We start from the raw sequence: 27,983 nt of genomic DNA, 5'->3' as shown, positions 1-27,983 counted from the left end.
TCTTTCAAATATTGCACTCAAAAATGTGAATTTGGATAATTACCATCCACAAAATGAATGAAAGACATTCATGAAAACCACTAAATCAATATCATTACTATTTTTAAGAAATTGGTAAATTCATTGGTATTTTGAAATATTTACCAGTTATTTACTGGCTTTTCTGATCAGATTTCATTGACTTACTTTGAATTTTTTCTTGAATTCCTTTTCTTCTTTTTCTTGCTTTTTCAGCTTCTTTAAGTCTTCTGGTTTGCTTTTGCCAAAGTTCCCTCCTAGACTGTAATACCAGAATTATAGAAATGACCTTCATAATCTAAATATGTACAATAGAAAGATTTTATCACTAGTAGCAATATAGTTTTGAATTTCACTTTATCCATTTTCTTGAGGAATCATGTATATTTAATGTAACTAATTATACTGCAAGAGGGATTGCCAAACAAAACACAGAATCATTGAATGTTATACCCTCGAAGGGACCTTAGGCATCATTTAGTACAAATTCACTCGTTTTAGACATGAGAAAATTGAGCCCTAAAAAGTAAGTGATTTGGCTGAATAGTCTTAACTAAATTGCCTTCTCCTTGCCAAGCAAACAGCCTTTTTGTCACTTTAATAACATACATATGTACATATGTATGTATGTACACACTGTTGTCTAGATGCTACTTTCATTATATTGACCTAAAATTTGGAAAGAAATGATAGGTAATCTAAAACTATAATAAAGAAAGTAGACTCTTAATGAAGAAAAAGAATGCCCGCAAAGCTACTGGAACTGGCTAAGATTTATTCCTTTTTCCAATTTTCATATATGCCTATCCTTTTTTTTTTTTTGTCACGTTTTTTCTATGTTTGTATCTAACCTTTTTTTTTTTGATGGAAGAATTGTCAGTGGTGTTTTGATCAGGTAATGGATTTACTGAGAAGTGACCATACTAGAGGTGAGGGGCATTGCACTCACCAGGGAATGTCTTTCATATATTTTACCTTAATTGTGCTGAAGTAGTCAAAGGGCAAAGAGATGGATGTAGGGTTAAATATGAGGAAGAAATTTGAAATTCTGGAAGTCCTCTTATTAACACACTCCTTATAAACAACTAAATTTGAATTTTTTAGGTGCATAACATTTTTTCTTTATTTTGTATAATAACAAATTCTCATTAAAAACAATTCAGTTCAAATATTCCTGATGCTTCATTTTGAATCTTGCTATGTTCTAAAAGGAGAGTCAGTGAACTTTCTTCCTCTAGTTCTCATTCAGCGTCTCCTTTCTGCTTCATGGGGTTCTTTTAGAAGCCAATGGAATCTCTTCCTTAAATCAGTTCTGTGGATGTATTTGAAATAAATCTGAATATTTTTTTAAATATGAGAGAATGCTTGAAAAGATCAAGAGTTTTGTGCTTCAATATTTGATGTATCCATGGTCTCTCCACAAGTACTGATTGCATCCTATCCATTTCTTGTCATTTTATGTGACTCTTAACCATATTCTTCTAAAATTCTCCATAAGATACCTACCCAATACGTGGAGAACTCCCTGTCCCTTTGAATATTATGTGTGTACCAGTGTGACACATAGGCAGTTTATCTGTTGTTATCCTTTTCTCTAACTATATGAGCATGGTCTAGTGGAAAATAATACTGCCTCTGGAACCAAGGGACCTCAGTTCAGATATCACCTATGATATATGCCACCTGAAGCAAGTCACTTAGCCTCGCAGAGTCTCAGCTTCCTCATATGTAAAACAAAGGGGTTAGATTTAGCTTCTGAGGTCCCATCTAGGTCAATGAGTAGTTAACTTCCTTTTCTAGTCAAGCTGTTGTTAAAGATTTTTATAAATTCAGAAAGTAACGCTTAAAGATAGGAAGATATAATATTTCTGATAAGGCTTAAAAAACTGGAATCTGGCTCTTTGGCCTGGAGGAACAAAGTCCAGAGGTTTTTGTAGGGCTATTATGGAGGAGATAACTTCTGTGGACCTCAGTGTCTTCTTCTGTAAAATGAGGTTAGAAAAGATGATCTCTGAGGTTCTTTAGAGCTACAGGGCTAGGATCCGATGACCATAAAAAGTGGTAACAAACTGTTTCTTATTAAGTCTATAGGACATAGCATGAGGTAAGAGGCCAAGGAAGTGTCAGTAGAAAATGAATTACAAATAAAGACTGACTTCAAATAGTGAGTTATTTCAAAATTTCAATTTATTATTTTAATTTTGTTTTCAACATTTATTGAAAAATTTTTCAGTTTGACAGTGAGGATTATTAAACACTGGACTGCGTACTGGTGGAGGTTATGGAAATTCTTTCTTGGTCTAAGTATAGACTGAAAAATATTCTTTTAGAGATACTTATCTTTAGGGGATGACTTACATAAACTTTATCTGTGCATGAGTGACTGAGCAATTTTTCTTCTGGACTTTTGTACCATCAGGTTTTTTATCTTTTACCATGAGCCATGTAGCAGTTTTCATAAAACCCCAAAGAAAAAGCTTGCAGTTTTTTTTTTTTTTACAGCTCACAGAATCAAATTGACAATATTCTGTTTGTATTTTTTTCTTTCAACAGATAGTTTAAATATTCTTATTTCTAGTATAAATTCTTTGTTATTCATCTTCTTTAAAAGAGCAAAGACATCTATTTCAAGGGAGTTGACTGCTTTTCAATAAAGCTAAATCTTTTCTATTTTAAAATCACAACATGAGAGATACAGAGGGTGCCATGGACAGAGAGCTGGCCTTGGAGTCATCAGACCTGACTTTAAGTTCTACTTCTGACATATAGTGGCTGTGTAAGCCTAAGCAATTCACTTAACCTCTCAGCTCCCCCAGATAACTTTCCAATACTATCAATCACTGAGCAGCTGCTTTTCTGGGTTGGTAGAAGGAGTTTCCATATTGGGAGATTCCTGTACTGATGAGCACATAGGTCTAGACCAAAATGACAACATAAACCAATTTTCATCTAATTGAAGCATATAAATAAACTGTAATAGTTCTTGATGAGTTGAAGACCTTTGACGTTTACAGGTTAATGTGATCCTGGTTATATCAGTGACATGCAATAAAATTTTGGAGTAGTGGGTGTTCCTCTACATTTTTTGTCTTAGCCTGAAAAAATCATACATCTGTGGGTAAAGCCTCCTGAGATGATGCCTATTCTTGGAGGTTTGTAGGTATTCTTGGCTTTTGAAGTCGTTCAGACAAGCCAGAAAAGTTCACCTGCATCTGAAAGACTTTCAATTACTCTCTAGTCACCCTATGGCAAAGTATTTACAGGGGTCCACTAGAGACAGCTTGCTCATACAAGTTTGAGAGTTGATTGTTAAATGTTCAGTGTGAGACCATTTGCACCTTGAAAGTCAGGAAACAATACAAATCAGGGCTTGATTTATTGTTTTGTTGTTTATCTAAATTTAAGAAAGTGATGGAGAAAATGTTAATGAAAGTGTTAAAACTGTGTTGGATATATTTCTCCCCCACCCTCCCCGGCCCCAGCCAGGACTTGGTTATTAAACATTTAGCAGCACACAGCTAACTATTTGTTTCTGACTCGAGTGAATATTAGTCATTTATATAACTTCCATCTGTTTACTTGAAAAAAATAGTAGTATAGAAGAAGCACAAGTAATAGGGATCAAAGCCATACAAGAATTTTTACTAGGAGAAACAAAATGAATGTTTTCCATTTGCAATTAGATGGCACCACACCTTCAGGTCTTAATTCCCCAATTAATCTGTTCTTCAACTTAGGTTGGCCAGAACTGCATAGCAGCCGTTAAAACAAAACAAAACAAAACAAAACTTGGCCTTGAGTTAAGCTTCCATCTTCTTTGCAGCTGAATAATTCTTGGCAAAAGGGTAGGAATGTCATAAAGAATTTTCAGAGTTAGCATGAAATCTTGAAAATATTTCTTGTGCAAAACAGAATAGATAATATTTTCTGGCTGAGTGCTACAATGCTGGCTCAGTTTCTCCAATGCTGGATTCATTTCTATGTGATAAATGGACTCTGTATTACAACAAGCTTTTTTTGCACACTCTAATTTGACCACTTTCTATAAATATAGAAAATAGTGAAATTAGAGTGTCTGATTTCACCTCCACTGGAAATCTTACTTCAATAGTTACTATTGTTTTTCTTGGATTGTAGTCTAAAATTTCCCTCATTAATTTCCTACTCTGTAAGAATGGTTTTAGAGCAACTAACACTTTACTTTTTTGTGCGTGAATAAAGAACGTGAGTGAGTAAAAGACTATTAGGGATCCCATTGATGAGAGAGAGAGACAGAGAGAGAGAGAGAATAATTTGCTTGTGGAATATGGTGGGAGCTTGAACAAGCTGACCGAGTGCTGAGTTGAAAGTTACAGAGTGATTAGAGAGTGAAACAAAATGAAAGTGAGAGAGATAGGTGGATCGGACACATCAGGTCCTGCAAATGTAATGATAGGTAAGTTGGATTAAGGCAGGGGGACAGATAGGGCTATTCAGGAGCTGGGGAGATAAATGGCAGGGTGACAAGAGGCAGTACAACAAGAAGGAAGCCAAAGGGAGACTCTACAAGTTAAATAGGAACTAAGAACACAGCTGATACAGTTAGGTGAAAGGAATAAATCTAGTATCTATCATGTCCTCCTCTTGTACAGGATGTCCCAAAAGTCTCAATGCAGGTTAAAGCTTTAATAACTTCGGATTAATTTCTATACAATAAATGAATAGTCTAGTACAATAGACCTCTTCTCCATATGTTATCTAGAGTTGCATAAAGCGGTGAAATTAGAATATTGATTTCACTTCCATTGAAAAGCTTACTCCAGTAACTATTGCTGTTTTTTTCAAAATCTTTTTTAGATTCTAGCCTAATTTTTCTCTTATTAATTTAATTAAGCAAGCATTAATAGCTTAAAACCACACTAAGCCTTTTGGGGATATAGGCAATAGAACTAGAAAACCTGTTGTTTCTCTTACCTGACTTCTATAGGTGGAGGGGGGAAGTCAGACGCGTCCACATCATCATAGACTTCATCTCCTACATCTAACAAAACACAAAGCAAAGGAGAGATGGAGTGGAAAAAAAAGATTAATACTCATTTGAAAATAGAGATTTGATGCTCAGTTGGTACCATTTTGAAAGAAAGTGAATCAGAAGGCAACCTGTGATATTTTTATCACATTCATTGTGCTCTTTGCAATTGTTATAATAAAAAAAATCAGCATATTGGTTGCTGTTTTTCAGTCATGTCTGACTTTTTATGGCCTCATTTGGGGTTTTCTTGACAAAGATACTGGAGTGATTTGCCATTTCCTTCCCCAGCTCACTTTACAGATGAAGAAACTGAGGCAAACAGGGTTAAGTGACTTGCCTAGGATCACACAGCTAATAAGTGTCTGAAGCAGGATTTGAACTCATAAAGATGAGTCTTCCTGATTTCAAGCCTAGTGCTCTATCCACTCTATCACCCAGTAGCCCATTTTTTTTCTCCTCAGGTTTGAGGCTGATTTTTTAAAAACTACAATTATCCTCTAAGGCCATCCATGAAGATGAGTAGGGATTGTCATCTATGTCCAGAAAATATCAGATCTTTGAATTATCTTATCCCTGCAGTTTCCAAAGCCCAGCTCAGGTGCCGCCTCCATGGTGTGGCACCTTCTAGGAGAAGCTTTCCCTGACCACCCTTCCCACTCTTTGGAGTGGTCAGTGCTGTCTTCTCTTTGAAATTACCTTTTGTTATTTTGTACATGCTTTGAATTTCATTTCCTGTATATGTTTTGTATCTCTATGAGAATGTATGCACCTTCAATGAGCACCTCTGACTTTTATTTTCATCTTGCTTATCACTGTACCTTGTGTATCTTCAGAACTTCTAGGCCTCTCCAGCTGTTCTGCAGCTGGAATGTCTTTTATATATTATCTCTTTCAATTAGAGTGTGAGCTCCTTAAAAGTTGAAGCTGTCTAGCTTTTCCTATTTTTATTTCCAGTACTTAGCACAGTCCTTGGCATAGAATAAGTCCTTAAAAATGCTTTTTCATTCATTCATTCATTTATCCACCCATCTATCCATCCATTTATTCACTTAAAGTAGGACTTTTTACAACACATATGTGAGCACAGACCAAAGATTATAGTTTTAGAACTGGGGAGTATCTCTGAAATTTCTCTAGTCCAACTAATTTAATTAACTGATGCAGAAACTGGCCCAGGGAGTATAAAGGGCATTTGGGCTTAAAGGTCAAACAGTGTGTCCTGGCACAGCCAGGATTAGGACCTAAGTTTACTCCTCTCAGTTTAGAACTGTCCCTACTACATCATAGAACAAGAAACAAAATGAAGCATCTCTATATCATCTCTACTTACCCAATCCAAGATGCTTTGGAGGAGCAGGGAAACTGGAAAAAAATAAAAATAGTTACAATCATATTACCATGTGAATTCAAATATTTTCTTATTATTTAGAGTAGATGTGAATAAGTGATAACCAGGAGGCTTTCTGTAATTAATTGATCAATAGCCATTCCCCTCTCATCTTCCATTTCCTCAATAAGGGCCAACCTTTACTGTGAAACTTGAGTTTCATTTGGAAATCTGCCTTAAACCAAGGTAAATAAGACATTATCAAAGTCATATTTAGATGACTGACCAAATCAGTTGAGTAAAAATAAATAAATCTAGTTTACAGAACCAGAAGGCAAGGTCGTATGGCATGAGAGTAGTGCGCCCAGGTTGTCACTAAACTGCTTAGTTACATGGATGGCTATAGCAAATTGAATTGACTAATTCTGTTGGTCCAGTTCCAATTTGACCACCATCCTATAACTCTGGTTCAAAATTGCTTGGAACTATAAAAAGCAGAATTTCAAATCAGCAGAAATAATACAAATATTTCTTGTTTGATGTATTTCAATTCTTTGGCACAATACAGGAAAAATGGTGACCAAGAGGGGAATGTCCATTTTACCCAGTGCGAGATCATAAATTTAGAAGTGATATGAAATCATTATAAAGTGGTTAAATAACAGAGTAATACCTCCTACAATGTGGTTTATTCTAAAGTGGTGTTGTGTAGAGATGATTTCTTTTCATTTCTTCCTAGAAATTTTAAGTGTTCTGTTTATCAAAGTGATGAACTATTGTTTCTGATAGAAATTTCAAAACCAATTTCCTGGTGACATGTAATGAATTGCCTTGGAAGACTGACTAGGTTTTTGAAGTGTATATGGTAAATTCATTTGAAATCTCTGAAGTAAAGGCTTTTCTTACAAGGGAACACTGTTTATCATCTTTAAATTTAGACGGAAGGCTTTTCCACTCATGATTTTAGGGGAAATGGGGGAAAAACCCAGCTCTTTGTTTTTTATTAGGATAAAGTCTTATAGCTTTTATCTAAAGTACAGCACTGAAGAAATAAATAATTTAAAGAGTAATAAAAACTGAAGTTCTAAGTGTCTTTAAATGTGATATACTTTATTTGGCATGTGGTTCACTGCTGAGTAGTCAATAAAAATGTCCTGGATTGAATTATTTATTTCATACATAACTAGCGAGTTAATGTCTGAAAGATAACATGTTCTCTTGTGTTCAATCTAAAAGCAATCAGTTCATTACTGAAATAATGAAATATGTCCTTATGATGTTGTGCCTTAGCTGCGCACACAATGTAAAAATGACCTGTTTTAATGTATACTCCTAGTGTGTGTAGGGAAAGCAAAATGAATTTTATAAAAAATACAGTCCCTTATTTGAGTGAACTTATGAGTGAAAGAAAAAATAATTAGAATATGGTGATGATTAATTACAGAGAGTGTGTTAAGAAACTAGTGTATCAAAAACAATTTGCACGTGTGGTTACTTGATTATGAGAATATTAGTAGTCATTGGATTAATATTAGTGTCATTACGGTGCATGGCACATGGTTGACTGACTCTTACACTACGTCTTCATTACTGTCTGACTCAATGTCTTTAGATTTCTTTCGTATACTTTTCTTTTTGTCATCTTTTCCCTTTAGCATCTTCAAAATCCCCCGGGTCCACGAATTACTCTTCTCTTCGCCCTGTAGCGTGGAGCTTTGGAGCATGCATGCATTGATCAGAATGCAATCATTGAACTGTAAAGACGTTTGAGTTGACATTCAGATGCCTTCATCATTCACACTTAATTGATTATGGGTCAAAATTCAGACAGCTAACAATCCATAATATCATTGAACTTATGTGATATTTCCTTTGATTATAAACATTCTAAAAGCCTTAAGCAGGACATGATTTCCTTTGGACATTCATACGACTCATGTACTCCTTAACAGAACCAGTGCCAAAATCATGGCACTTAAGAGCAGGAAAGGACTTTAGTGTTGGTTTAGTCCAACTCTTTCATTTTATAGATGGAGAAACTGTCTCTCACAGAAGTGAAATGACTTGACCAGAAACATAACAAGTGGTAAGTAGCAGACTCAGGATTCATAATTGGTTCTTCATACTCTGAATACAAAGCTTTTGCCATTTTGTCATATTGTCTTGAGGACTAAAGAAGATAATTACTAAAAAGAGGGACATATATGCTTTTAGAATAGCATTATTTTTGATAGATGGAACTAAAGAGCTAAAACCAACTAGTATTGTATTAACTCAAAATATGCGTCTGTTATTACTGAATTTTGGGATTAGTTGAAAAAAAATTCTAATTTAGGGCTTAATTATATCCAAGCCAACAAACTATACATATCCCAGTACCTTTTTAAAAGAAATAGAAAGAAAGAAAAGAGACCTTCCAAGGTTGTCCTAGAGGCAAGTCATTAAAGTGAGTTTTCTTTGATGAATTTTGCTTGAGAGTTGCTCTCAGCTATGTTGTCCTATTCACTAAATTTTCTTCTGGTTTTCAAAATACAAAGTCAGGTCAAGTTTTAAATATCTACTTGTCAATTACTTTATCATGTAAAGTCAATGGTTTATAGGTTGTAATTCATTTCACCTCCCTGGACCTCAGCTTCCTCAAACGTAAAATGAGGGGATTTGGAATGGATGATTTCCAAGGTCCCATCTAGCTCTAAATCTTTGACTTCTCAACTTAAATCATTTAAAAAGAGGATTACAACTCAGGAAGAGTTAATTATCACGTTACCTACATCAAGAACACCACATTGTGCTACATTCTTCCCATTTTGCAATGATCTTTACAATGCTATTCAGAGTTTTAGATGGTTCATGACAAATTCAGAGTTTTAGATGGTTCATGACAAATAATAAATTAGTGATTAAGTCCTTTGTAAAAAAAAAAAATGACTACTTCCCATTTATCAAGTCTCTGATGCCTTTACCTTAGCTGTTCCCTATCCCTAAACTGATTTCCCTCACCCCTCACCTTAGACCCCATTCTCAATTAATATCTGGCTGCTGAAGTTTTGCTCTTCAAGACCCAGCTGTCTGAAGCCTTCTTTGACCCAGATAGCATTTCCTCCCCACAGGGGTTTTGAGGTTCATGGAGCTAGGTAGAGCTGGGAAGTACCTCAGAAACCATCAAGCTCAAACTCCTTATTTTTACAGATGAGGAAAATGAGGCACAGGGACATTAAATTACTTATCCAAGGTCACACAACTAGTTTTCCTGACTCCAGACCCTGTGTGCTATCTGCTGCATCACTTAGCTGCCCTGTTGATAGATACAACCCACATAAACAAAAGCTCTCTGGAAGAGGTCCTCAATAATTTTGAAGTGCAAAAGGGTCCAGAGACCAAAAAGTTTGAGAATTACTATTTTAGATAATAATTACCTTTGTATTTCCAGTTGACGAGGTTTATTTTTACACACACATATTTAGGTACAAAATAAATTGTCACTGAATGAAATGCATGTAATAATACTTAATGCTCTCCTTTCTCTCTTCTCTTTCACTTCTGCTGTATTCTTTCTGAAGTCCCCCAGATAGAAAAGATCATTCTAGTTGAAGTCTAGTATAATTACAGTATCTGATTTACTCCTACTGATGAGTGTAAAAATGTCAGCTCTGTTCAGTTAATATATTTAAATAATTGTTCTTTGATCATGTAATGTCTACTCTGTTGTGTCTTTTATATTAATGGGATAGATTTTTAAAAATCTTACAATTTTCAGTGAGAAAGACAAATGGTAAATCTCATGTTCTTACCCATTATCATCTTCTTCTTCAACACCATCATAAATGTCATCATCCTGAGTTGAGAACATGCCTTGATTTTGATAGCAGAAAAAAAAATACTCTTGTTAATGAAAAACAGTCATTTCTATTAAGAGTTGGAGTGGTGGAGCAGATAAGACTAGTTTCAAACCAAGGAAGACCCAGTTCAAACCCGTTTGTGATATACTCTGTGTCTGCACAAATCATTTAACCTCTCAGTGCTCTAGGAAACTCTCTGGGATTCTAAATTCCAACCTGCATTGGTGGAGGGATTACCTCACTTGGGAGCTCCCTGTGTCAATAAAATCACAGGCCAACACCCTGTCCTCATATTAAAACTTTTACCAAAGCTTTGATAAGAAATTAACTGTATGCAGTGTTTCTGTGCATGTCTTAAATTTTCATATATTTCACCATTTCATATTGCTTTTAACTTTCAAATAGGGAGTACAGGTAAATTTAACTATACCTTTACTAGTTTGGAAGCAATCTTAGTTCATATTTCCATTGCACTTTACGTGTGTCATATCAATGGAGTTTTACAACAGCCTTGTAAGGTAAATAATATATGTATTATTATCCTCATTTTTAAACAGGCTCTGAGAAGTTAAGTGATTTGTGGAAGATCCCAGATCTGGGAACTGAAACCTAATAGTTTCTTTAAGTACAAGAGGTATACCACAAAAGAAATGACCAATAAAATATTCATCTTACCTCCACTTCCACTTTGACTATGACTGAAAAGAAATAGATAATCTGAGTTAGTTGATGAAATTGTTACCTTCCAGTTAAAAGGGTATAAAGCAATCTCATATAAAAAAAGAGGTGGAAACATCACTTAGAACTTTAGAAGGCATATTCTAGATGAATGAAAGTCAGAGTGTTGCTCTCATACCAAATAATGAGAAGTCAATTTTTCTTCCTCACATTGGCAAATCAATAGCAACGAAGCAAATAAAATATGGACCCCAACAGCTTTTAGTTCAAGATGTGGCTTTCAATGCAATTGTATTCCGTTTGCTTCTGGGGCGCATAGGGTGATCTGGGAGGACTAGCCTCTGGTTTGAGGGCTTGCTGAGTCCTTTACAGGGTTGCTCATCTACCTTTGGTGTCTACTTGATTCACCCAACTCTCACTTGTGGCTCCAAGAAGCTGTAGTATGCATAACAGTGGCCACACCTCAGGAAACTGTCTCAGCAAATGGGCTAAACCAGATAGAAGGTAACTGACAGGTCCCAAACCCCTTGGTGAGTTAGAAGAATGTCTATCCCAAGCATGTGAAAATTTTCCCTGGCAGAATGGGCAGATGAGAAGAATTTGTTCCAAAGGTCATGAAAGCAATTGAAGCAAGCACTGTGGAGCGCTTAGAGCTTGGTCAGGCATCGAAGATGCCAAAGTCATCCACTGTACCCCAGGCCATTGTCAGTCATCTTGACTTTTGTCCTGCTACTGGACTTTGATGATTCAGAAAGGGTGAGGCTAATTACTTTGTACAACTCTGCATCATTTAAATCCAATTCATGCGCAAGTCAAAACATCACCTGTAATATTATTGGTCCCTTTTGAAAATGAAGGACAAAGAACAACAATTCCATTTGCTTCTAATTCTATCACGCAGTTTTTTAAAAATTAGTGTGGCTTGTCCTTGCAACAGAGCATTTAAAAATACCATGAGAGCATTATTTTTCCTATCAGTCATATGGAATTTCAATCTCTGAATTGAAAATTGAATTTTCTAAATATGTCACAATAAAAGTTAATATTTTAAGTGATTCAAGAGCTGTAGGAGCCAAATTGAGAATCAGGGCAAATCAGCCTAATTTAATGCATTCAGCTAAGATATTCTTAGAACAGGTTGCCTCTATTTAAAAGTTTTCCGAAGAATTCATATAAAGTTAGTGGTAGAAAGGATCATAGAAGATAAAGTGTATAATTTTGATAACATAAAATTGAAAAGTTTTTGCACAAACATAATTAATAGAGTTAAATTAATAGTTAACCGGGAAAAAAAATCCTTGCAGCATTTTTTCTGATAAATCTCATTTCCAAGATCTGTGTGTATGTGTACTGATATTTACAAGAACAAAAGCCATTCCTCAGCTAATAAATGGTTAAAGTCTGTGAACAGGCAGTTTTCAGAGGAAGAAACTCAACCTATATACAGAGATGTATAAAAATGCTCCAAATTACTAATAATTAGGGAAATATAAATTAAAATAACTGTGAGCTTCTATCTCACAATCATAAGATTGAGAAAAAATGACAAAAAAAGAAAAATGGCGTTGTTGGAGGGGCTTTGAGAAAACAGGCACATTAGTACTATTGGTGGAGCTGTGAATTGCTATGGCTATTCTGGAAAGCAATTTATAACTACACCTCTATAAGTCACTAAACTGTGCATACCCTTTGACTCAGTCATATCACTAGGCCTATAGTCCAAAGAAATCAAAAAAAGGTCTTATATGTATAAAAATATTTATAGCAGCTCTTTTCATCATATCAAAGAATTCAAAACTAAGGGGGTGCCCATCAATTGGGAAATGACTGAATAAGTCATGGCTTATATGTATAAAATGGAGAATTATTTTGCTGTAATAAATTATAAAACAGATGAGAAAATAAGTCAGAACTAGGAAGATGCATCAAGTGATGGAAAGTGAATTGAGCAGAACCAGGAGAACAGTTTTTATAGTAACAAAGCAGTATAAAGAAAAACAGCTCAAAAAACTTAAGTAATGAGTTAGCCAATCATGAGCCCAGGAGAAGAAGCATTCTGCTTATCTCTTGACAGGGAAGCGAAAAACTCAAGGTATAGAAGGAGACATATTTTTGAACATGGTCAGTGAGGGAATTCTTTTGCTTGACTCTGCATATTTGGTACAAAGGCTTTATTTTTCTTTCTTTTGGAGTGGGGGGGGGAGGGGAAAGAAGAGGAAGGGTTAGCAGCAGAGTTACCAAGTGGAAAAAAAGGTAAGAAAAGAGCATCACTAAAGCATTTTTTAAAGGTATAAAAGAGGGCAGAAATAAGGTCAGTGAGAAACAAACAGAATAGTTGGGAAAATAACATGTTTGTTGTATGTATAACCTTTCCTTGTGATCTACAACCACCCCAAAATCCACTAGAAATTGATGTTTCGGAGCAAGAATGCCTGGGAGGGCTATATGTGAAGCTTTCTGGAGAGTCTCATGAATTCTATTCTGTTCCTGGAGAATTTGAGGAGACTAGGGACGAAGGAGGGGGAAGCAGGGTAAGAGCATTAGATGTATGTCCTTCTTGGGAACATGTGGAGAGATGCTGGTACCCAGGCTTGCTGTATTCTAGATCTTTCATTCAGAGAAACTGAGATGACTGATAGCTGCTGTGATCTGACTGACTGATGCTGGTGGGAAGGGAGGGGTGAAGGCCATGAGGTGCTTTCGTGACTGAAGCACCATTTCCTGCCCATGAAGTCAGAACCTTTGGGCTTCTTGTTATATTTCTAATGGACTGTGCTGGCTAGCACTTCATCCTTCTCTTTCACTTGTGTGTCCTTTTTTGTGCCATGATTTACCCCATGGATGGTATTTTTTAAAAAGACAAAAAAATAAACCCCCAAACTCAATGTTAATTTTAGTTTGGGTTGATATTATTTGGGTAAAAGAACTGGGAAAGATGAGTCTGGATAAATGAGTGGTAGATGTGGCTCTTCTCCTACTCTCCCCAGTAGGGGGCGTAAGAGGGAAGGTATCACCACGTCCTCTACTCTGAACTTGCAAACTCAGGAGTTTTTGCCTGCAACAGCTTTCTCAGCCAGCCTGAAGGGTTAAGCAAGAGAAATAAAAGGAGGGAGGGGGGTAAGAATAGAGAAGGAAGGGGGAATGAGAGAGAGAGAAAAAAAGATAGAAAGAGACAGAGACACACAGAGAGAGAACGAGAGAAAGAGAGAGACAGACACACACACACACAGAATAGTAACTCCATTACATGTTGGCTACATGGGAATATCTGTATTACATGTACTCTGAGGGAGGAGCAAATAGTACATGGTAAAGATTCAAACCTTCATGTGCATGTATCTCTCTTTTCCCATTCTACTTTGTATGTACATCATATTTGCAGTTTCTAAATTTTAGGGGAAGAAAGTGTCAGCATTCTTTTTTTTTTTTTTTTAAAGTCAGGTAGCCTAGTGGATAAAGTACCAGGTGACTCATCTTCCTGAGTTCAAATGTGGCATCAGACACTTACTAGCTGTGTGATCCTGGGCAAGTCACTTAACCATGTTTGCCTCAGTTTCATCACCTATAAAATGTGCTAGAGAAGGAAATGGCAAACTACTCCAGTATCTTTGCCAAGAAAACCCCAAAAAGAGTTGGGTAGGTCTGAAACAACTGAATAAGAATGACAAATGACATTCCAGTGACTTCTATACGCTGTATCATTATGCCAAGGTCCTGTGATTTTATGTCTATAATTATGTCTTGAGAGTTACCTGAGGTTCAGAGATCACACTGCTTGTGGATTTCAGAGGCTGGATTTGAACCCAGTTTCCTCAATTCCGAAGCTAGTTTGCATCCACTAAGCTGCAGATGCTTCCCTTTTACATGGTGAGCCTACAATAAATACTTGTAGAATGACCAAATGCACTATATCATTTGCATAAAATCTCACCACAGACAGAGGCCAAATAATTTAATCAATACCCTTGGGCTTTTCATGAAATTGAAAATTGAAAGCAGAATATTGGAGTCCTGGTAAACTGTGAAGCTCTTGGTTGCTGTGCTAGGAAGTCTCAATGTATACGTGGAATAACATGCAATTTTATTGTTTTTTGCAGGTGAAGTTAAACTACTAATTCTTCCCTTGCCGATTCCCTTTTTTCTTCTTTTTCCCAACAACTTTAAGCTATTCCCCATTTTTTGTTTCCATATAGGAGATGGAGAAGGACAATTCTCCTACTTTTATCTGGACCTTATAGTATAGTTTGTCATGGCAAACTTGTTCTACCCATTTCTGCAGCTGATTAGTTTGAGAATTTAGTATCTATTGAGGAACAGTATGAAACTGTGCAGTGATCAGCTAATCATGGCTGGCAGGTGACCAGTTGATATCAGGCCATAAGTGGCTGGATTTGACCCATGGGTCTTTAAGAGCAAGCAAAGGGGGATTTTTTTTGTTCTCCTTTTAAGAGTTCAGTTTCCCAGGCTCATGCTAAATTGTGAGCATCCGAAGGCTTAATCCCCTTTGAATCCTGATAGTTCACAGCTGTGCTGAGTCACTCAGGTTTTATGCTTCCTGACTCTGAGCCAATCAGGAGCCAAGTCTTTGTTATATATATACAAATATATGTACTTTGTTTTATATGTATATATGTGTATATGCTTTGTTATATATACACACACATATATACATACGTATGCATATGTATATATATGTGTGTATACATATGTATTTTGTATGTATATGTATATGTACATACATGTATACACACACACACACACACACACACACATATACTTTGTTGGTATCTTACTTTGGGGTTTCACTTATGAGTAGGATCTTGTGATTCCCTGCTCTAGATTCTGACTGGCTGTATGTTCAGAGCCCCAGCTGCTAAGATGTCAAGGCTCTCTCAGTCCAAGAATGTATGTAAATTGTATAGCAATGTTGCTTTGATTCAGAGCCCTGCCTGTTGAATTTTATTTCTCTGCTTATATTTTCTCTTTGTTTTCTGAACGAAATTAAAAAGGATTGTTGACTCCTTGAACTGCTATCTTTCCTAATAAAGTACACCTAAGAACTTGTGCTAGCAACCATCCTTGGTATGCCTGCATGATTGCCTTTATAGGGCCACAGTTGCCAACCCCTGAGGTAGTTGATAGAGAACTGGCCCAAGAGGCGGGAAGATGAGTTCAGGTCCAGTCTGTGACACATACAGGTTTGGTGACCCTGAGGTAAGTCATTTAACCACTTCAGTCCAGTGATTTCAAACTCAACTTGAAAGGCGGATGGAGAGGCACTAAACAGCAAGCACATAAGGATCCCTGCTAGCACATTGATTTGGTTTTAAAATGTATTATCTACATTTTATTGTATTTTTATTTCTTTTGTTAAATATTTTTCAATTACATTTTAATATGGTAGTGGATTGCGTGAGTGACTACTTGCTGTCTCTGCTTTAGGTAATTTTGGTAAATTGCAGAGAAAGTACTGACCTGAATTGTTGGAGGAAATGACAAACCACTCTAGTATCTTTTCCAAGAAAACCCCAGATGGGATCACCAAGAGTTGTACATGACTCACCCTCAGCAACAAAAACACTTTTTTGTTAATAGTGATCAGTATCTATGACAGGGCAGTGCTCACTTCGCCACATATCATTCAAAGAGCCCTCCACACTCCAGGTCTACATTGCCAGTTTTAATTCCATAGATCTGCCAGTAGCAAAAGAAAACAAAATAAAACCTGGCATTTGTATTGAAAGATAGTGACTTACCCAGTATTAAAGAGTAGTAATCAATGGAGAAGTAAATTAAATGGCACTTTGGTTTTTGGACACTTTATTTTACTGAAGAAAATAAAGTTTTTTTTTCCCTTCAGAAATTCCTCAAGGTTTAAAAGGGACCCAGGTGAACATGACCTAAGTTTAAAAAATGACTTCAACTTTAGAGCAATATTCTTTTTAAAACAGATTTGATATTTATTCATGAATTCTTGTAGCATAATCAACTTTAATTTATTAAGCCCTTACTTGGGCATGGTTTTTTAAAAGACAAAAATTAGAAAATGTGGGATACATAAAATTGTACTCACTAATCATGTATTTGGCTATGAAACACTCATGTTGGGAATTTTTTGAAATATGGTATGTGGCAACTCATATCTTTTCCGAAAGAATTGAAATTATTAAGGATATAAACTGCCAAACACCATAATATTGAGTCAGTGTGTTTCTTGTTACTAAGGCCACTCTCAGGTCTGAAAAAATTGGTGCACAGGTCAAATGTTTTGATACATATAGGATGATTCATCCACATAAGCTTAGAGAGAAGGTATATGTCAGGAGATAATTCACTAGAGAAGATAAAAATGACAAGTATAATACAAGATAAAAAAGCTTGAGGAGTAAAATATATTCCCAGGAGATTAGGGCCCACATGATAATTTTGTTTTGTTTTGATTTGCACTGTAAAAACCCAGGAAACTGAAAAATACAAAATAATCCCTTGATCCACTTTAGCTTCCACAGTAAAGGAGGGAGAGTGGTAAGAAGGGGATGCTAAGAATCACAAAGCTCCTAGATCATCTACACAGATTAAGTTAAGTGTTGGTACCCATCTTGTGAGGTTTTAAGTTTTACCATATTAAGTTAAAGGTTCTGAGCTTTTAACAGGTTTGCATTAGAATTGTAACGAGGGTGCAGCAACCAGGGTTTTTTCTTAGAGCATAAAGAATTGTCAATTGAATGGGGCATGCTTTTTGTCTTCTAGCTAGTCCATGGCTTTCATGTCTCAAAGTCTTTTACCATCTCCAATGCATCACGCAGACTTTAGGTGCCATCTCTGAGAGTACTGTTAATGTGGCATTCCTCTACTATAATCCCAACCTGGCTCTTTCTCTGTTTCTACTATCTCTACTCAAGGGATTGTGGGTCAGGATTGTTGACCATGCTGTAGAAGCTCAGGCTGGACCCACTGAGGAAAGGATTATCCCCTTTTAAACCTGACTATGGCAACAACTTCAGATTGACCTTTTAGGTGAAATAAATTTGCCTTGAACACCAGAATTCCTAGGTTTTGATTCTGGTTTTATACTGTTAATAATGTTATACTTTCAAATAAATTAAATAATCATCAAAATTATAGAGAGGAAATAAAGTCTTTCCCAAACTCTCAGTTGCTAATACTTTTCCTTCAGAAATTATTTCCTATTTGATATTATGTGTATATGCTCTTATCATTAGTAGATGATAAGTTCCTTGAAGGCAGGAATGGTTTTTCATTTTTGTTTTTGTATTGCCATTTTTGTAGTGCCATAGAGCAGTCAGTGCCTCGAATATAATGTTCAGTGGTATCCAACTCTTTGTGAACCCATCTGGGATTTTCCTGACAAAGATACTGGAGTGGTTTGCTGTTTTCTATTCCATATGGGGAACATGAGGCAAACAAAGTTAGGTGACTTGCCCAGGGTCACACAGCTAGGAGGTCAGATTTGAATTTAGGAAGATGACTTTCCCTGACTCCAGGCCCAGCACTCTGTGCACTACGGCACCACATTGCTGCCCCCAGAACATAATGGACAATTAGTATATATGCTTGTTGAATTGAATTGAATTGAATGGGTTCTTTTTTCTTGTGGAAATATCCCAGTAAAAAAAATGTACCTGAGAGTGCTATATAAATGCTAGTTATTATTATTGTCATAATTATAATTAACATCAAAAAAAGGGGAACAGAGTGAAAGAGAGGAAGGAGGGAAAGGGGAAGAAGAATAGGGAGAAAGATAAAGGAAGAAGCAAGAAAAATTCATGGTGTAGTAGAGAGGGCAGTAGGTCAGGAGTCAGGAAGCATTGGGTTCAAGTTCTGGCTCTGATACCTACTAGCAGTGTGATTTTGGGGAAATCCCTTAGCTTTGCTCAGTGACTTCTAGGCAACTCTCTAAGACTTTAAGTCACAGATGAATTGCTGATTCTCATTGGTAATAAGATTTTTACACCAATCAAATCTCAGACCTAGATCAAACCCTTTTGTACTTTATCCCTCCAAAAAAATCCCCAAAAACAAACCTAAAAAACCAAATCCACAATAACATATTCTACCTACTTTATAGACTATTACAAGGAACATGCTTTGTAAATTGTAAAGAGCTATATAAAACCTATTATTACGATATAATGCTTTATTGTTTATACATAGCACTTTCCTCACATCTCCCCCAAAGTAATGCAATTATCATTATTTCCATTTTTCAGAGGAAAAAAACTGAGGCTCACTGAAGGTTGAATAACTTTCCTGAGGTCACACTGTCAACTGTCAGCTCCAAGAGAAAGAAAAGTTGAGGAGCAAGATGTTGGATGAGAGGGAAGGGAAGAAGGAAGAGAAAGGGAAGAAATTTTGTCATGTGAAATAACCAGTGACCTCCTTTCTTCCCCTACAATTACATTAGCTTGTGCTCTGCCAAAACTTCCAGTTTCATTGTGGGGTGGAGGGTGGGAAGAGGAGAGTAGCTTTAGTAGAGGGATGTAAGGTCTGTCAGCACCTCCCTACTAGACAGCTCTGCAGCTGATGCTAGCGCTTCCTCTTTAACCCCCTCCCCCAAACTTCTCCTGGCAACTAGGGTGCCCATTGTTCACAGATCATGAAGTGGGCTCTTAAAAATGGGCATCATAATCCTACAGGAGACTTGTTTCTAGAGAAACTATTAACTGAGGTATCCCAGGACCGTGTTTCTGCCAGGTTCCCTTAGTTGCAGTGGTTCTTTATTTTTTTAATTGGTTACTGATGCTTCAAACTTAAGAGCTTCATAGCATTACCAAAATGTGTGAAAAAATGGGGAAGTGCATAAACAAAGCATGCGGACAAAGCTCCTCCTCTTAGGGATAGGGAAGTACATTGAATGGTCGATGTAATAGGATTTCAGACAGCCTCTGTTGTAACTTCTGCTTCCAGCTGCAGGAGAGACAGGGGTCAGCCCTGAAAAAGGCAGGATGCTGCTAATCTGGTAGCTGCATCACTGGTTAAATAGCAGAAATTCACCTCAGGATGTCAGAGAAGCAAAGCATTCAACAAAGAGCTGATATTAAGAATGGACTGTTTAAAACATGTAGGTCTGAGTGACCCACAGAGGGAAAAAAATGTCAATCTTGTGAGTTTCCCTTTAAAATTCTGGAGGGATGACAAAGATGAACTTTTATATCAAAAGGCCAAAGTGACCCTGCAGTGCAGAGCTTTTTTTCCCCCCTTCCCTTTACTTTTTGGGCACCACCATCCTTCCAATCATTCAGGTTTGCAAGTCTCAGGTCATTCCAGACTCCTCATGCTGTCTTGCCTTACAGATCTTTTCATCAGCAGCCAAGGCTTGCTGATTCTTCTTTTATAAGATCTCCCATTATAGGTCCCCCTCTGTCCTATTAAGTGATCACCAGCCTAAGTCAGGACCTCTCATCTGGACTGTTGTATGAGGCAGGTAGGTGGCACAGTGGACAAAATGCTGGGCATTGAGTTAGAAAGATCTGCGTTCAGATCTGACCTCAGACACTTACTAGTTATATGACTTCACTTCTGTCTCAGTTTCCTTACCTGTAAAATGGGAAGCACTTACTTCCCAGGGTTGCTGTGAGAATCAATCAAGGTAATATTTGCAAAGTTCTTAGATTGTTATCATTATTAGTTTCCCTGTAGCCAATCATTCCCCTCTCTAAACCATTTCCTCATCTCTGGCTGCTGTGCCCATTATGACCTCCACCTGACAAAATCTTGGGGCTTAAATGCTTAGAGCCCCTGACCTGAGTCCAGTGGGGAATCCCAGCCTGTCCTTAGTGATGCCTCCTAACTGCTGAGTTGCTGCCACCAGAGAAAATCTGTGATGACCTCTCTTTTCCCAACCTCACCTTACCACCTAGAAGCCAGGGTTGGGGTAGGGCAGTACAAGTGAATCAGTTTTCCAGGTGTTCTAGAGTGCCTCCCTGAGGCTGAAATCACCTGTGAATTATCTTGCCTCCCACCTTTTTCTCCCCACTCTTGCCCTTTGTAAGTTGGCAGAGGGCAGTCAAAAGGAGTGGGAACCAGTGTGCACGTCTGCTGTCGTAGTCTGAACTGACTTATTAGCAATGCAATAAAGGGGTAAGGAGTGTAAGTCAGGACAAAAAAGAAAGATTTGGTTTATGCCAAGATGATGAGTTCTGACAAAAATGCTGCAGTGAAATTCCTAAAGCACAGTCTTACTGTGTTATCTCCTATGGAACTGACTCTAGTGCTCCCTATTCTCTGTAGGATCAGATGCAAATTTCCTCTGTTTGGCATACAAAATCCTTAACCACCTGGCTCCAAGCTATCTTTTCAGGAATATGATATGTTATTCATTTCGCTTCTTGTGCCCTTTGGATGAATCAAATTGGCCTTCTTGCTGTTCCATTTCCTACCTCTGGGCCTTTACCCAGGTTGTTCCCTATTCCAGGAATGCATTTCCCCCTCACTGCTCCATTAGGTTTCCCTTATATTCCTTCAAGGCTCAGCCAAGTACCATTTCCTACAAGAAATCTTTACTATTTTTCTTTGCTGCTAGTACTCCTCTCCTCCAATTATCTTGTATCTTTTCTGTATGTGATTTGTATATGCTCTTATCCATTACATAGTGTCTCCTTCTTTAGAATGTAAACTCCTTGGGGTCAGGCACTGTCATTTATGTCTTTGTAGACCTTGCACAATGCCCAGCATGTAGTACACTTAACATTTACTGACTGATGTGATAACAATGATAATATAATTCATACTTAGGTAACACTTTAAGACTTACAAAACACTTTTCACACAACTCTGAGGCAAGTAGGGCAAATATTATGAACCTCCCCCCCTCTTTTTTTTACAGATGGGAAAACTCAGAGAGGAAAATTGACTCCCCTGTGATTATACAAATGGTAAGTTTTCATGGATAATGGATTTAAGACAGGAATTGACCTTATAGGCCATCTAGTTCAATCCCTTCACAGAGGAGGAAACCAAGACCTGTAACATGATTTGCCCAAAAGAGACAGGCTTTGAATCCAAAGTACCGAGACAGGATTCTAATACAAGTCCTCTGATTCCCAGGGGTATGCTCATCCTACATAGCCATGGCACCTGCATTCCACTTACAAAGCTGCCATAGCATTTAGGACAAATCCCATTGTGACAAACATAATTAAAAGATCAACTTTGGTACATCCAACTTAGTTATTTGGCCAGAGGTTTTAAATAAAAGTCAACATAATGAGATGACAGCATGACAAATGAATGTGGAATTCATTATAATGAGATCATAACCTTTTTTTCAAGTTCTTGTGATTTTTAATTTAGTTGGAGGACAGCATAATTAGAGGAAAGCAAGAGACATGAAAGACAACATTTTCCCCGGAACTCAGAGTTCACAGGACAGACAGGCAGAAGTAATTTAGTAGCTTCATCATTTGCTTATGGACATACCTGCTAATGCTGCCATGTTCAGCAACGTCATCATATACTTCTTGATCATCTTCCAAGAGTCTCGGTGGAAGAGTGCTCATCGAATTTTTCTTTCTTTTCAAGGAATCGTAGTCGATCTCCACTGCTGTTGTTTTAATATAGCCATCTACAGATTGGGGGGGAAAGTCTTTGTTTGAGAAGCCACCATCTGGGAAGCGATATGCCTTCTGTACCAAATCTTTCTTATCACATCAACTTCTCTGCATTGATTGTCTTTTATATACATCCTTTGCGATGCTCTCTTTAAAACAATTCAAAGCTCTGTCCTGATGAAATTTAGTTAATGCCAGAATGTAATTAAGCTGTCCTACAAAGTGCTAAAAGTGATACATTTTCATCTAGAGTTGAATTTTTTTCCTCATAAGAAGAAATTTAATATGGATTTGATGAAGGTTGTAAAAATATTCAGATCATAGGAGCTACTAGTCCAACCCCTTTATTTTACATGCAAGAAACCAGGTTGAGGGAAGATAAGTGATTTGCTAAGGTATTAAGTACCAGAAGTGGGTCTTCTGACCCTAGAACCAATGTTCTTCTCATTGAACCATGCTGCCTCCTGACCTAGCAAGGAGTTTAGGGGTGGAGAACCTGAGACCTTGAGGCCACATGTGGCCCTTTCACTGAATCTAAACTTCAGTTCTGTGAACTGTTCTGTATTCTGCGAAGTTTGGATTCAGTCAGGGGGCTGCACTTGAGGACCTAGAGGGCCACATGTGGCCTTGAGGCCTCAGGTTCCCCATTCCTTGTTTAGATCATAAGGAGATTAGGGCCAAGGAACAGGATGAGAGAAGAAGCATGGCAGAGTGTGCAGGAGACTGGCTTCCAAATCAGGAAGACCTGAGTTCATATCCCACTTCTTCCACATATGTGACTCTGGTTGTCCCTTAGTCTCTCAGTTCCCTGGGCAACTTTCTAAGACTATAAGTTGTAAAGAAGGATCTGAAATGGTTGTAGAAGTCCCTCATTGAGTGTTTTCTAAATGGATGAAATCACAAATTCAGTTTCCCCACTGTCCCCACCCAAAAAAAAGAGAGGACTTGTTTATCCACAAATATTGTAACAGTGTTATTTTTAACACTATGAAAAATGCTGAAACAAATCATGTGCCCAAAGAGTGAAGAATGATTCAATAACTTGTGGTACATGTCTAGAATTAGATGCAGAATTGGAACTCTATTGAGAAAGACTGATATGCAAAATGCAAATACATACAGCTTAAATGAGCTGGTGCAAGTGGGAAAAAAGCAGAACCAAAAGAGTAAGAACATAAAAAAATATTTTGAAGAAAAGAAGGAACTTTGGACTCACATGTGCCTTTGGAGGTTCTGCCTAACCATTTTCCTTCAGGGTTGTCTGTGATGCGGATTATTTCAATTTCTTCTCCTTGCTTGACACTCAACTCATTCTTCCCTCCTTTGACATCACAGCAGGCCTTGGCTTGATGAAGGACTTGAATAGGACCTGTGAGCTTCAAGGAACAAGAAATAGTATGTTGTCCACACATTCTTTTAGGTTTTACGGCTTTAAGGAATTCAAATTAATACAAAGAGGAAGACTAGTCACCAAACACCTTATTGTCCTGTCTACCATATCTGATCATCTTGGACCAGGGCAATAATCAGAGGTCCTGTCTAGGGGACATTTAGAGTACAGCAATGGTTAAGGAAGAAAAGGTACCAGGGACTGGGTAGGATGTAAACCAACCCAAAGAACAAGCTCCTATTGCTCAGTGGCTGAAAAGAACCTATTGGTTCTAAATGATTCTGCTCAAAGATCCTGACATCAATCAATAAACAAAACAATGTATATTTAAACTTCTAATGAACATCTATTCTAAGGCTTAATAACTAAAAACTGCACTAAAACTTTTGGGATACCCCTTGTGTAAAGCACTGGAGGCTTCTTGGGGATTTGTTCCACCTACTTTTTGAAGGAAGCTTATACATCACTAAATAATCAGCCTATTATTCTGCTGCCACACTGCAGGTCTGAAAATGTCAGAGGAAGGCCAGGTTATGCAGAAAGGAAGGGTTCTCTTGTTATAGTTGGCAGCTAAGCTTGAAACAGATATCTATGGATATCCTGAATAGCTTGATGCCATTAAAGGAGATGGGGTGGAGCAGATATTAGAGGCCACAGCACAGCAAAAGTGCCAAGTTCAGAGATCTGGGTAAAGCAGGTCAAGGTGCCATTATTTGTGAGATCATAGTTTTGGGGCTGGAAGGGACCTTAGAGATCAATTGTCCATCTCTCTCATTATATAGATGAGAAAACTAAGGCCTATGGAGATACAATGATTTGCTTAAGATTACAAAGGCAGAAAGTCATAGATTTGGGACTTGAACTCAAGTCCCATGACCCCAGGTTCAGTACTCTAACTCCAGGGCTCTTGAAAATGATTTTGAGATGTGAATCAGTTAAGATTCTCTTGCTTATTTCTTCTCAGGGCTAACATTGGGCTTAGAATGTTGGTGAGCTCGAGTTCCTGGGTATGGACTTCAGCTAAATGGGAGATTCTGATTTTTTTTAATTAGTCAAAAAACATTTGTTGAGTGCTTTTTTTTAATGGAGAAGCTTTTCTCATCCTTAGATGGATCTGTGACCTCGTCAATTTAGAAGTTTCATCCAGTAATGTAGCTCATGACCCATCTATACCTTTATTTTATCAAGTTTCCTTAAATCCAAGCATGCCTCTATTAGGAAGGGAGATGTCACCAAGAAGGATTATTGAGACAATTTTTTTCAGACTATGATTATCAGTCCTAAAGCACTTTGGGAGAAAGCTTCAGAAAGTTAATCTTTTTTTTTTTTGCCGAAGACCTAACAATGAACTTACTTTGAACTTTTTCTTGATCTCTTGCTCCTTTTTTTCCTTCTCCTTCTGTTCTTTCTTTTCCTGCTCCAGTCTTTTTTTCTCTTCTTTATCCCTCTTCTTCTCTCGTTCTCTTGTTGTTTCTCTGCAAACAGATATTTTTGCCTAGCTTACATTGGAACCGATGACCTAGCCGTCACTGTCTGTAAACTTTTTCTACTTTTCTACCCATAACTGATGAGGTTATTCAGATCATGGATAGTGAAAATGAGGTCAGGTTAGAGTCAACAAACCACATGCTTTGTAGACCCTGTCAGGATATTGGAGGACTCCTGGAAGAGGAGAAGTATGTAGACTGTAGGCTTCGGCTGGAAGAGACCTTAGGGGCCAGCTCATCTGATCCCATCATTTTTACTGATGAAGAAACTATATCCCAGTGACTTGCCCCAAATCACACAGTGTCAGGGGAAGGATTGGAGTCCAGTTCTTCGGACTCAGAACTAATGCTCTTTCTACCATATGATAGAGCTACTTGGCCAATGGATGGAGACTACTTCAGGTACTGTCCTTTCTCCCTTTTCTCATTAACAGATAGATGACTGAAAGATATGGGGACCATACTTCTGAGTGTGCCCAGAAATTTTCTGTCAGCCTTTGATGAACTAAATATATAAGGTATCTACATTTACGATAACAGAAAATAGCACATTGCACATCATTCACTTACTTTTTAAGAAACTTTTGTTTGTTTGTTTTCTTGGGATACCTACAATTTCATTTGGGAACCAATATAATTTACCTTCTAGTGCATAGGAAGCTGGTGCCTTGGTGTTTTACAGCATAAAGGTAAAGCTCAGAGCCTATAGGCGTTATGTGATCTGCAAAGCTCCCAAATGAGCCAGAATCGGATTGGGAAATGTTTAACAAAATAAATAAAAATACAACAGATAATGTTCATTTGTGGTTTTCTAAGTCAATATGTGGCCACCAGGGATGTATTTTTATTTGACACCAAATCTTTAAGTTATTTCTCATAGCATCCCTCAAAGAAAAACCATTCATCACTAGGAAAATTGGACACAAATAGATTAAGAGATTTTCCCCAAGAACACTAGAGAGCAAATGACTTTTTGTTTCCTGGGTCTGTGATTTATCTGTTAGTCTCCACATGTCCTCTCACTCAGCTTATTTTACTTTTTTATGTACCATTCTTAGAGAAGCAGTGCTCTCACAGGTAGTGGAGGGATTCTGCCCACCTGTGATGTGACAGTCATGACTCTTCAGTCCTTCATGTTGAGTCAAAGGTTACAACGGACCTACCTTATGCCTGTCATTTGAACACAATGATTTTTGGTTTTCTAGCATAGTTACCCCATGCTTCCTAGCACAGATGTTGCATTAATCTTTTTTTTTTAATTTTAAGAATCACTTATAAAAACTAGCTCTCACATGTCTTCATAGGTTTCTCCATTGCTGTCTTGATCCTATAAGAGAAAAAGGGCTAATGGTAAATTTTTACTGATTTCAAGAGAAAACTAAATAGTTAAAAACATTGTGACTCATACATACATTGTAAGAATGAAAGTTTAAGACTTGCCTAAAATACTTTCTCATGAGCTAGAAGGGAAATAGCAAACACTGAAAGAATCTCGCCTCTCCCCCTTCTAATCTCTCTGGCATGTAGCTAGACTCGTAACCAATTGTACAGCTATTGCACCATCCCAAGAGAATATAATACTGGGGTGGATTGGGAGTGGGTGGATCCTAATTCTGTGAGATTCTTTGAAATAGGAATAAAAATATAAAACACTCATTCACTTAATTGTTGGTCTTACATATTTGGATCATAGCAACTTGAGAAGATACCCAATTCATTTTAAAATTCTAACTGTTAAAGCTTTTTAAAGTTATGATTGCATGTCATCAGAAAAAATAGAAGTATATAAATTATTTTTAAAGAAAAATGAACAAATTACCCAACCTCATCTGGATTTCCAAGGTCTAGAAACAAACAAAAATTAGTAAAGTTTTAATTTATGGTTTTATGAAAACTATCACTTTCCCCACCATTACATGAAATTTTAGTATTATTCAAGGTTTTTTTTAAATAAAGAAATTAGGTATTTTCTTTGGAAATGTTTTAATGAAGAAATGGAAATACATTTTAAGATAAGTGCTATACAACTTTTAAAAAATTGTTTTATGAGCATTTGAATTGACATAACGTCATTTATAGGGACTTCCATGAAATAATCCAACAAATCAAAAGATCCCATCATGTCTCCTTTGAAATAAAGGTAAATTCAACATTTTGTGATGGGGAGCACAGGTGTTAGAAGCAACTCAGAACATATTTACTCTAAATGAAAATGATAACATGTCAGTAGTTTATCAATCTTAAAAGTGCTATGTGAATCACATGTATAATATAGATATATGCATATATATCTACTATATGTATACATCAATATATATGTAAAATATTTTTTCCCTCTATGTTTCATGTGTATCTCCATGTAAACCTGATTTTATGAATCAAAAGTAACATGAGATCAACAACATTTTCTGATTTGTCAGGTGATTAAGTAAAACCCAAGGTTAATATAGCATATCTTACCACTGGACTGCATATCAACATCATCATAATTTTCTTCACTTATTGAACTTCTGAAAATAATAAAGAGGAAAAAGATGAAAAATACAATAGGTTCTCACTGTACACTATTGCATTGGTTTCCCAACTATAGGACTTAGAGGGAAATTTCACCTATTTGCATAATGATGACTTAATGGTGACTTCATTATTTCAGTGGGTTCATG

General features: G+C 37.0%; 1 protein-coding gene and 1 long non-coding RNA gene across 6 annotated transcripts in view; one reads left to right on the top strand and one right to left on the bottom strand.

Annotated features, from left to right (window-relative positions):
- LOC140501806 (uncharacterized) overlaps positions 1–22,361 on the top strand; it is a 43,174-nt gene extending 20,813 nt beyond the window's left edge. Inside the window, exon 3 of the long non-coding RNA XR_011966359.1 lies at positions 19,105–22,361. This is a non-coding gene — a long non-coding RNA (uncharacterized lncRNA). The remainder of the gene's footprint in view (positions 1–19,104) is intronic.
- FYB1 (FYN binding protein 1) overlaps positions 1–27,983 on the bottom strand; it is a 195,285-nt gene that overhangs the window by 21,106 nt on the left and 146,196 nt on the right. For 4 of the 5 annotated variants that reach the window (XM_072605775.1, XM_072605773.1, XM_072605774.1 and 1 more), the window contains 12 exons: positions 27,781–27,830; positions 27,145–27,164; positions 26,613–26,647; positions 25,188–25,308; positions 23,660–23,819; positions 22,313–22,457; positions 10,871–10,893; positions 10,148–10,208; positions 7,932–8,069; positions 6,360–6,391; positions 4,972–5,038; positions 187–280 (listed from right to left, as the gene is read on the bottom strand). In XM_072605775.1, the coding sequence (XP_072461876.1) occupies positions 187–280; positions 4,972–5,038; positions 6,360–6,391; positions 7,932–8,069; positions 10,148–10,208; positions 10,871–10,893; positions 22,313–22,457; positions 23,660–23,819; positions 25,188–25,308; positions 26,613–26,647; positions 27,145–27,164; positions 27,781–27,830 (946 nt within the window). The remainder of the gene's footprint in view (positions 1–186; positions 281–4,971; positions 5,039–6,359; positions 6,392–7,931; positions 8,070–10,147; positions 10,209–10,870; positions 10,894–22,312; positions 22,458–23,659; positions 23,820–25,187; positions 25,309–26,612; positions 26,648–27,144; positions 27,165–27,780; positions 27,831–27,983) is intronic. The other variant, XM_072605777.1, reaches the window with a different exon arrangement.

This window comes from Notamacropus eugenii, chromosome 4 (assembly GCF_028372415.1).
Source record: "Notamacropus eugenii isolate mMacEug1 chromosome 4, mMacEug1.pri_v2, whole genome shotgun sequence".
Classification (NCBI taxonomy): Eukaryota; Metazoa; Chordata; class Mammalia; order Diprotodontia; family Macropodidae; genus Notamacropus; species Notamacropus eugenii.
This window is presented reverse-complemented; position numbering and strand designations above follow the sequence as displayed.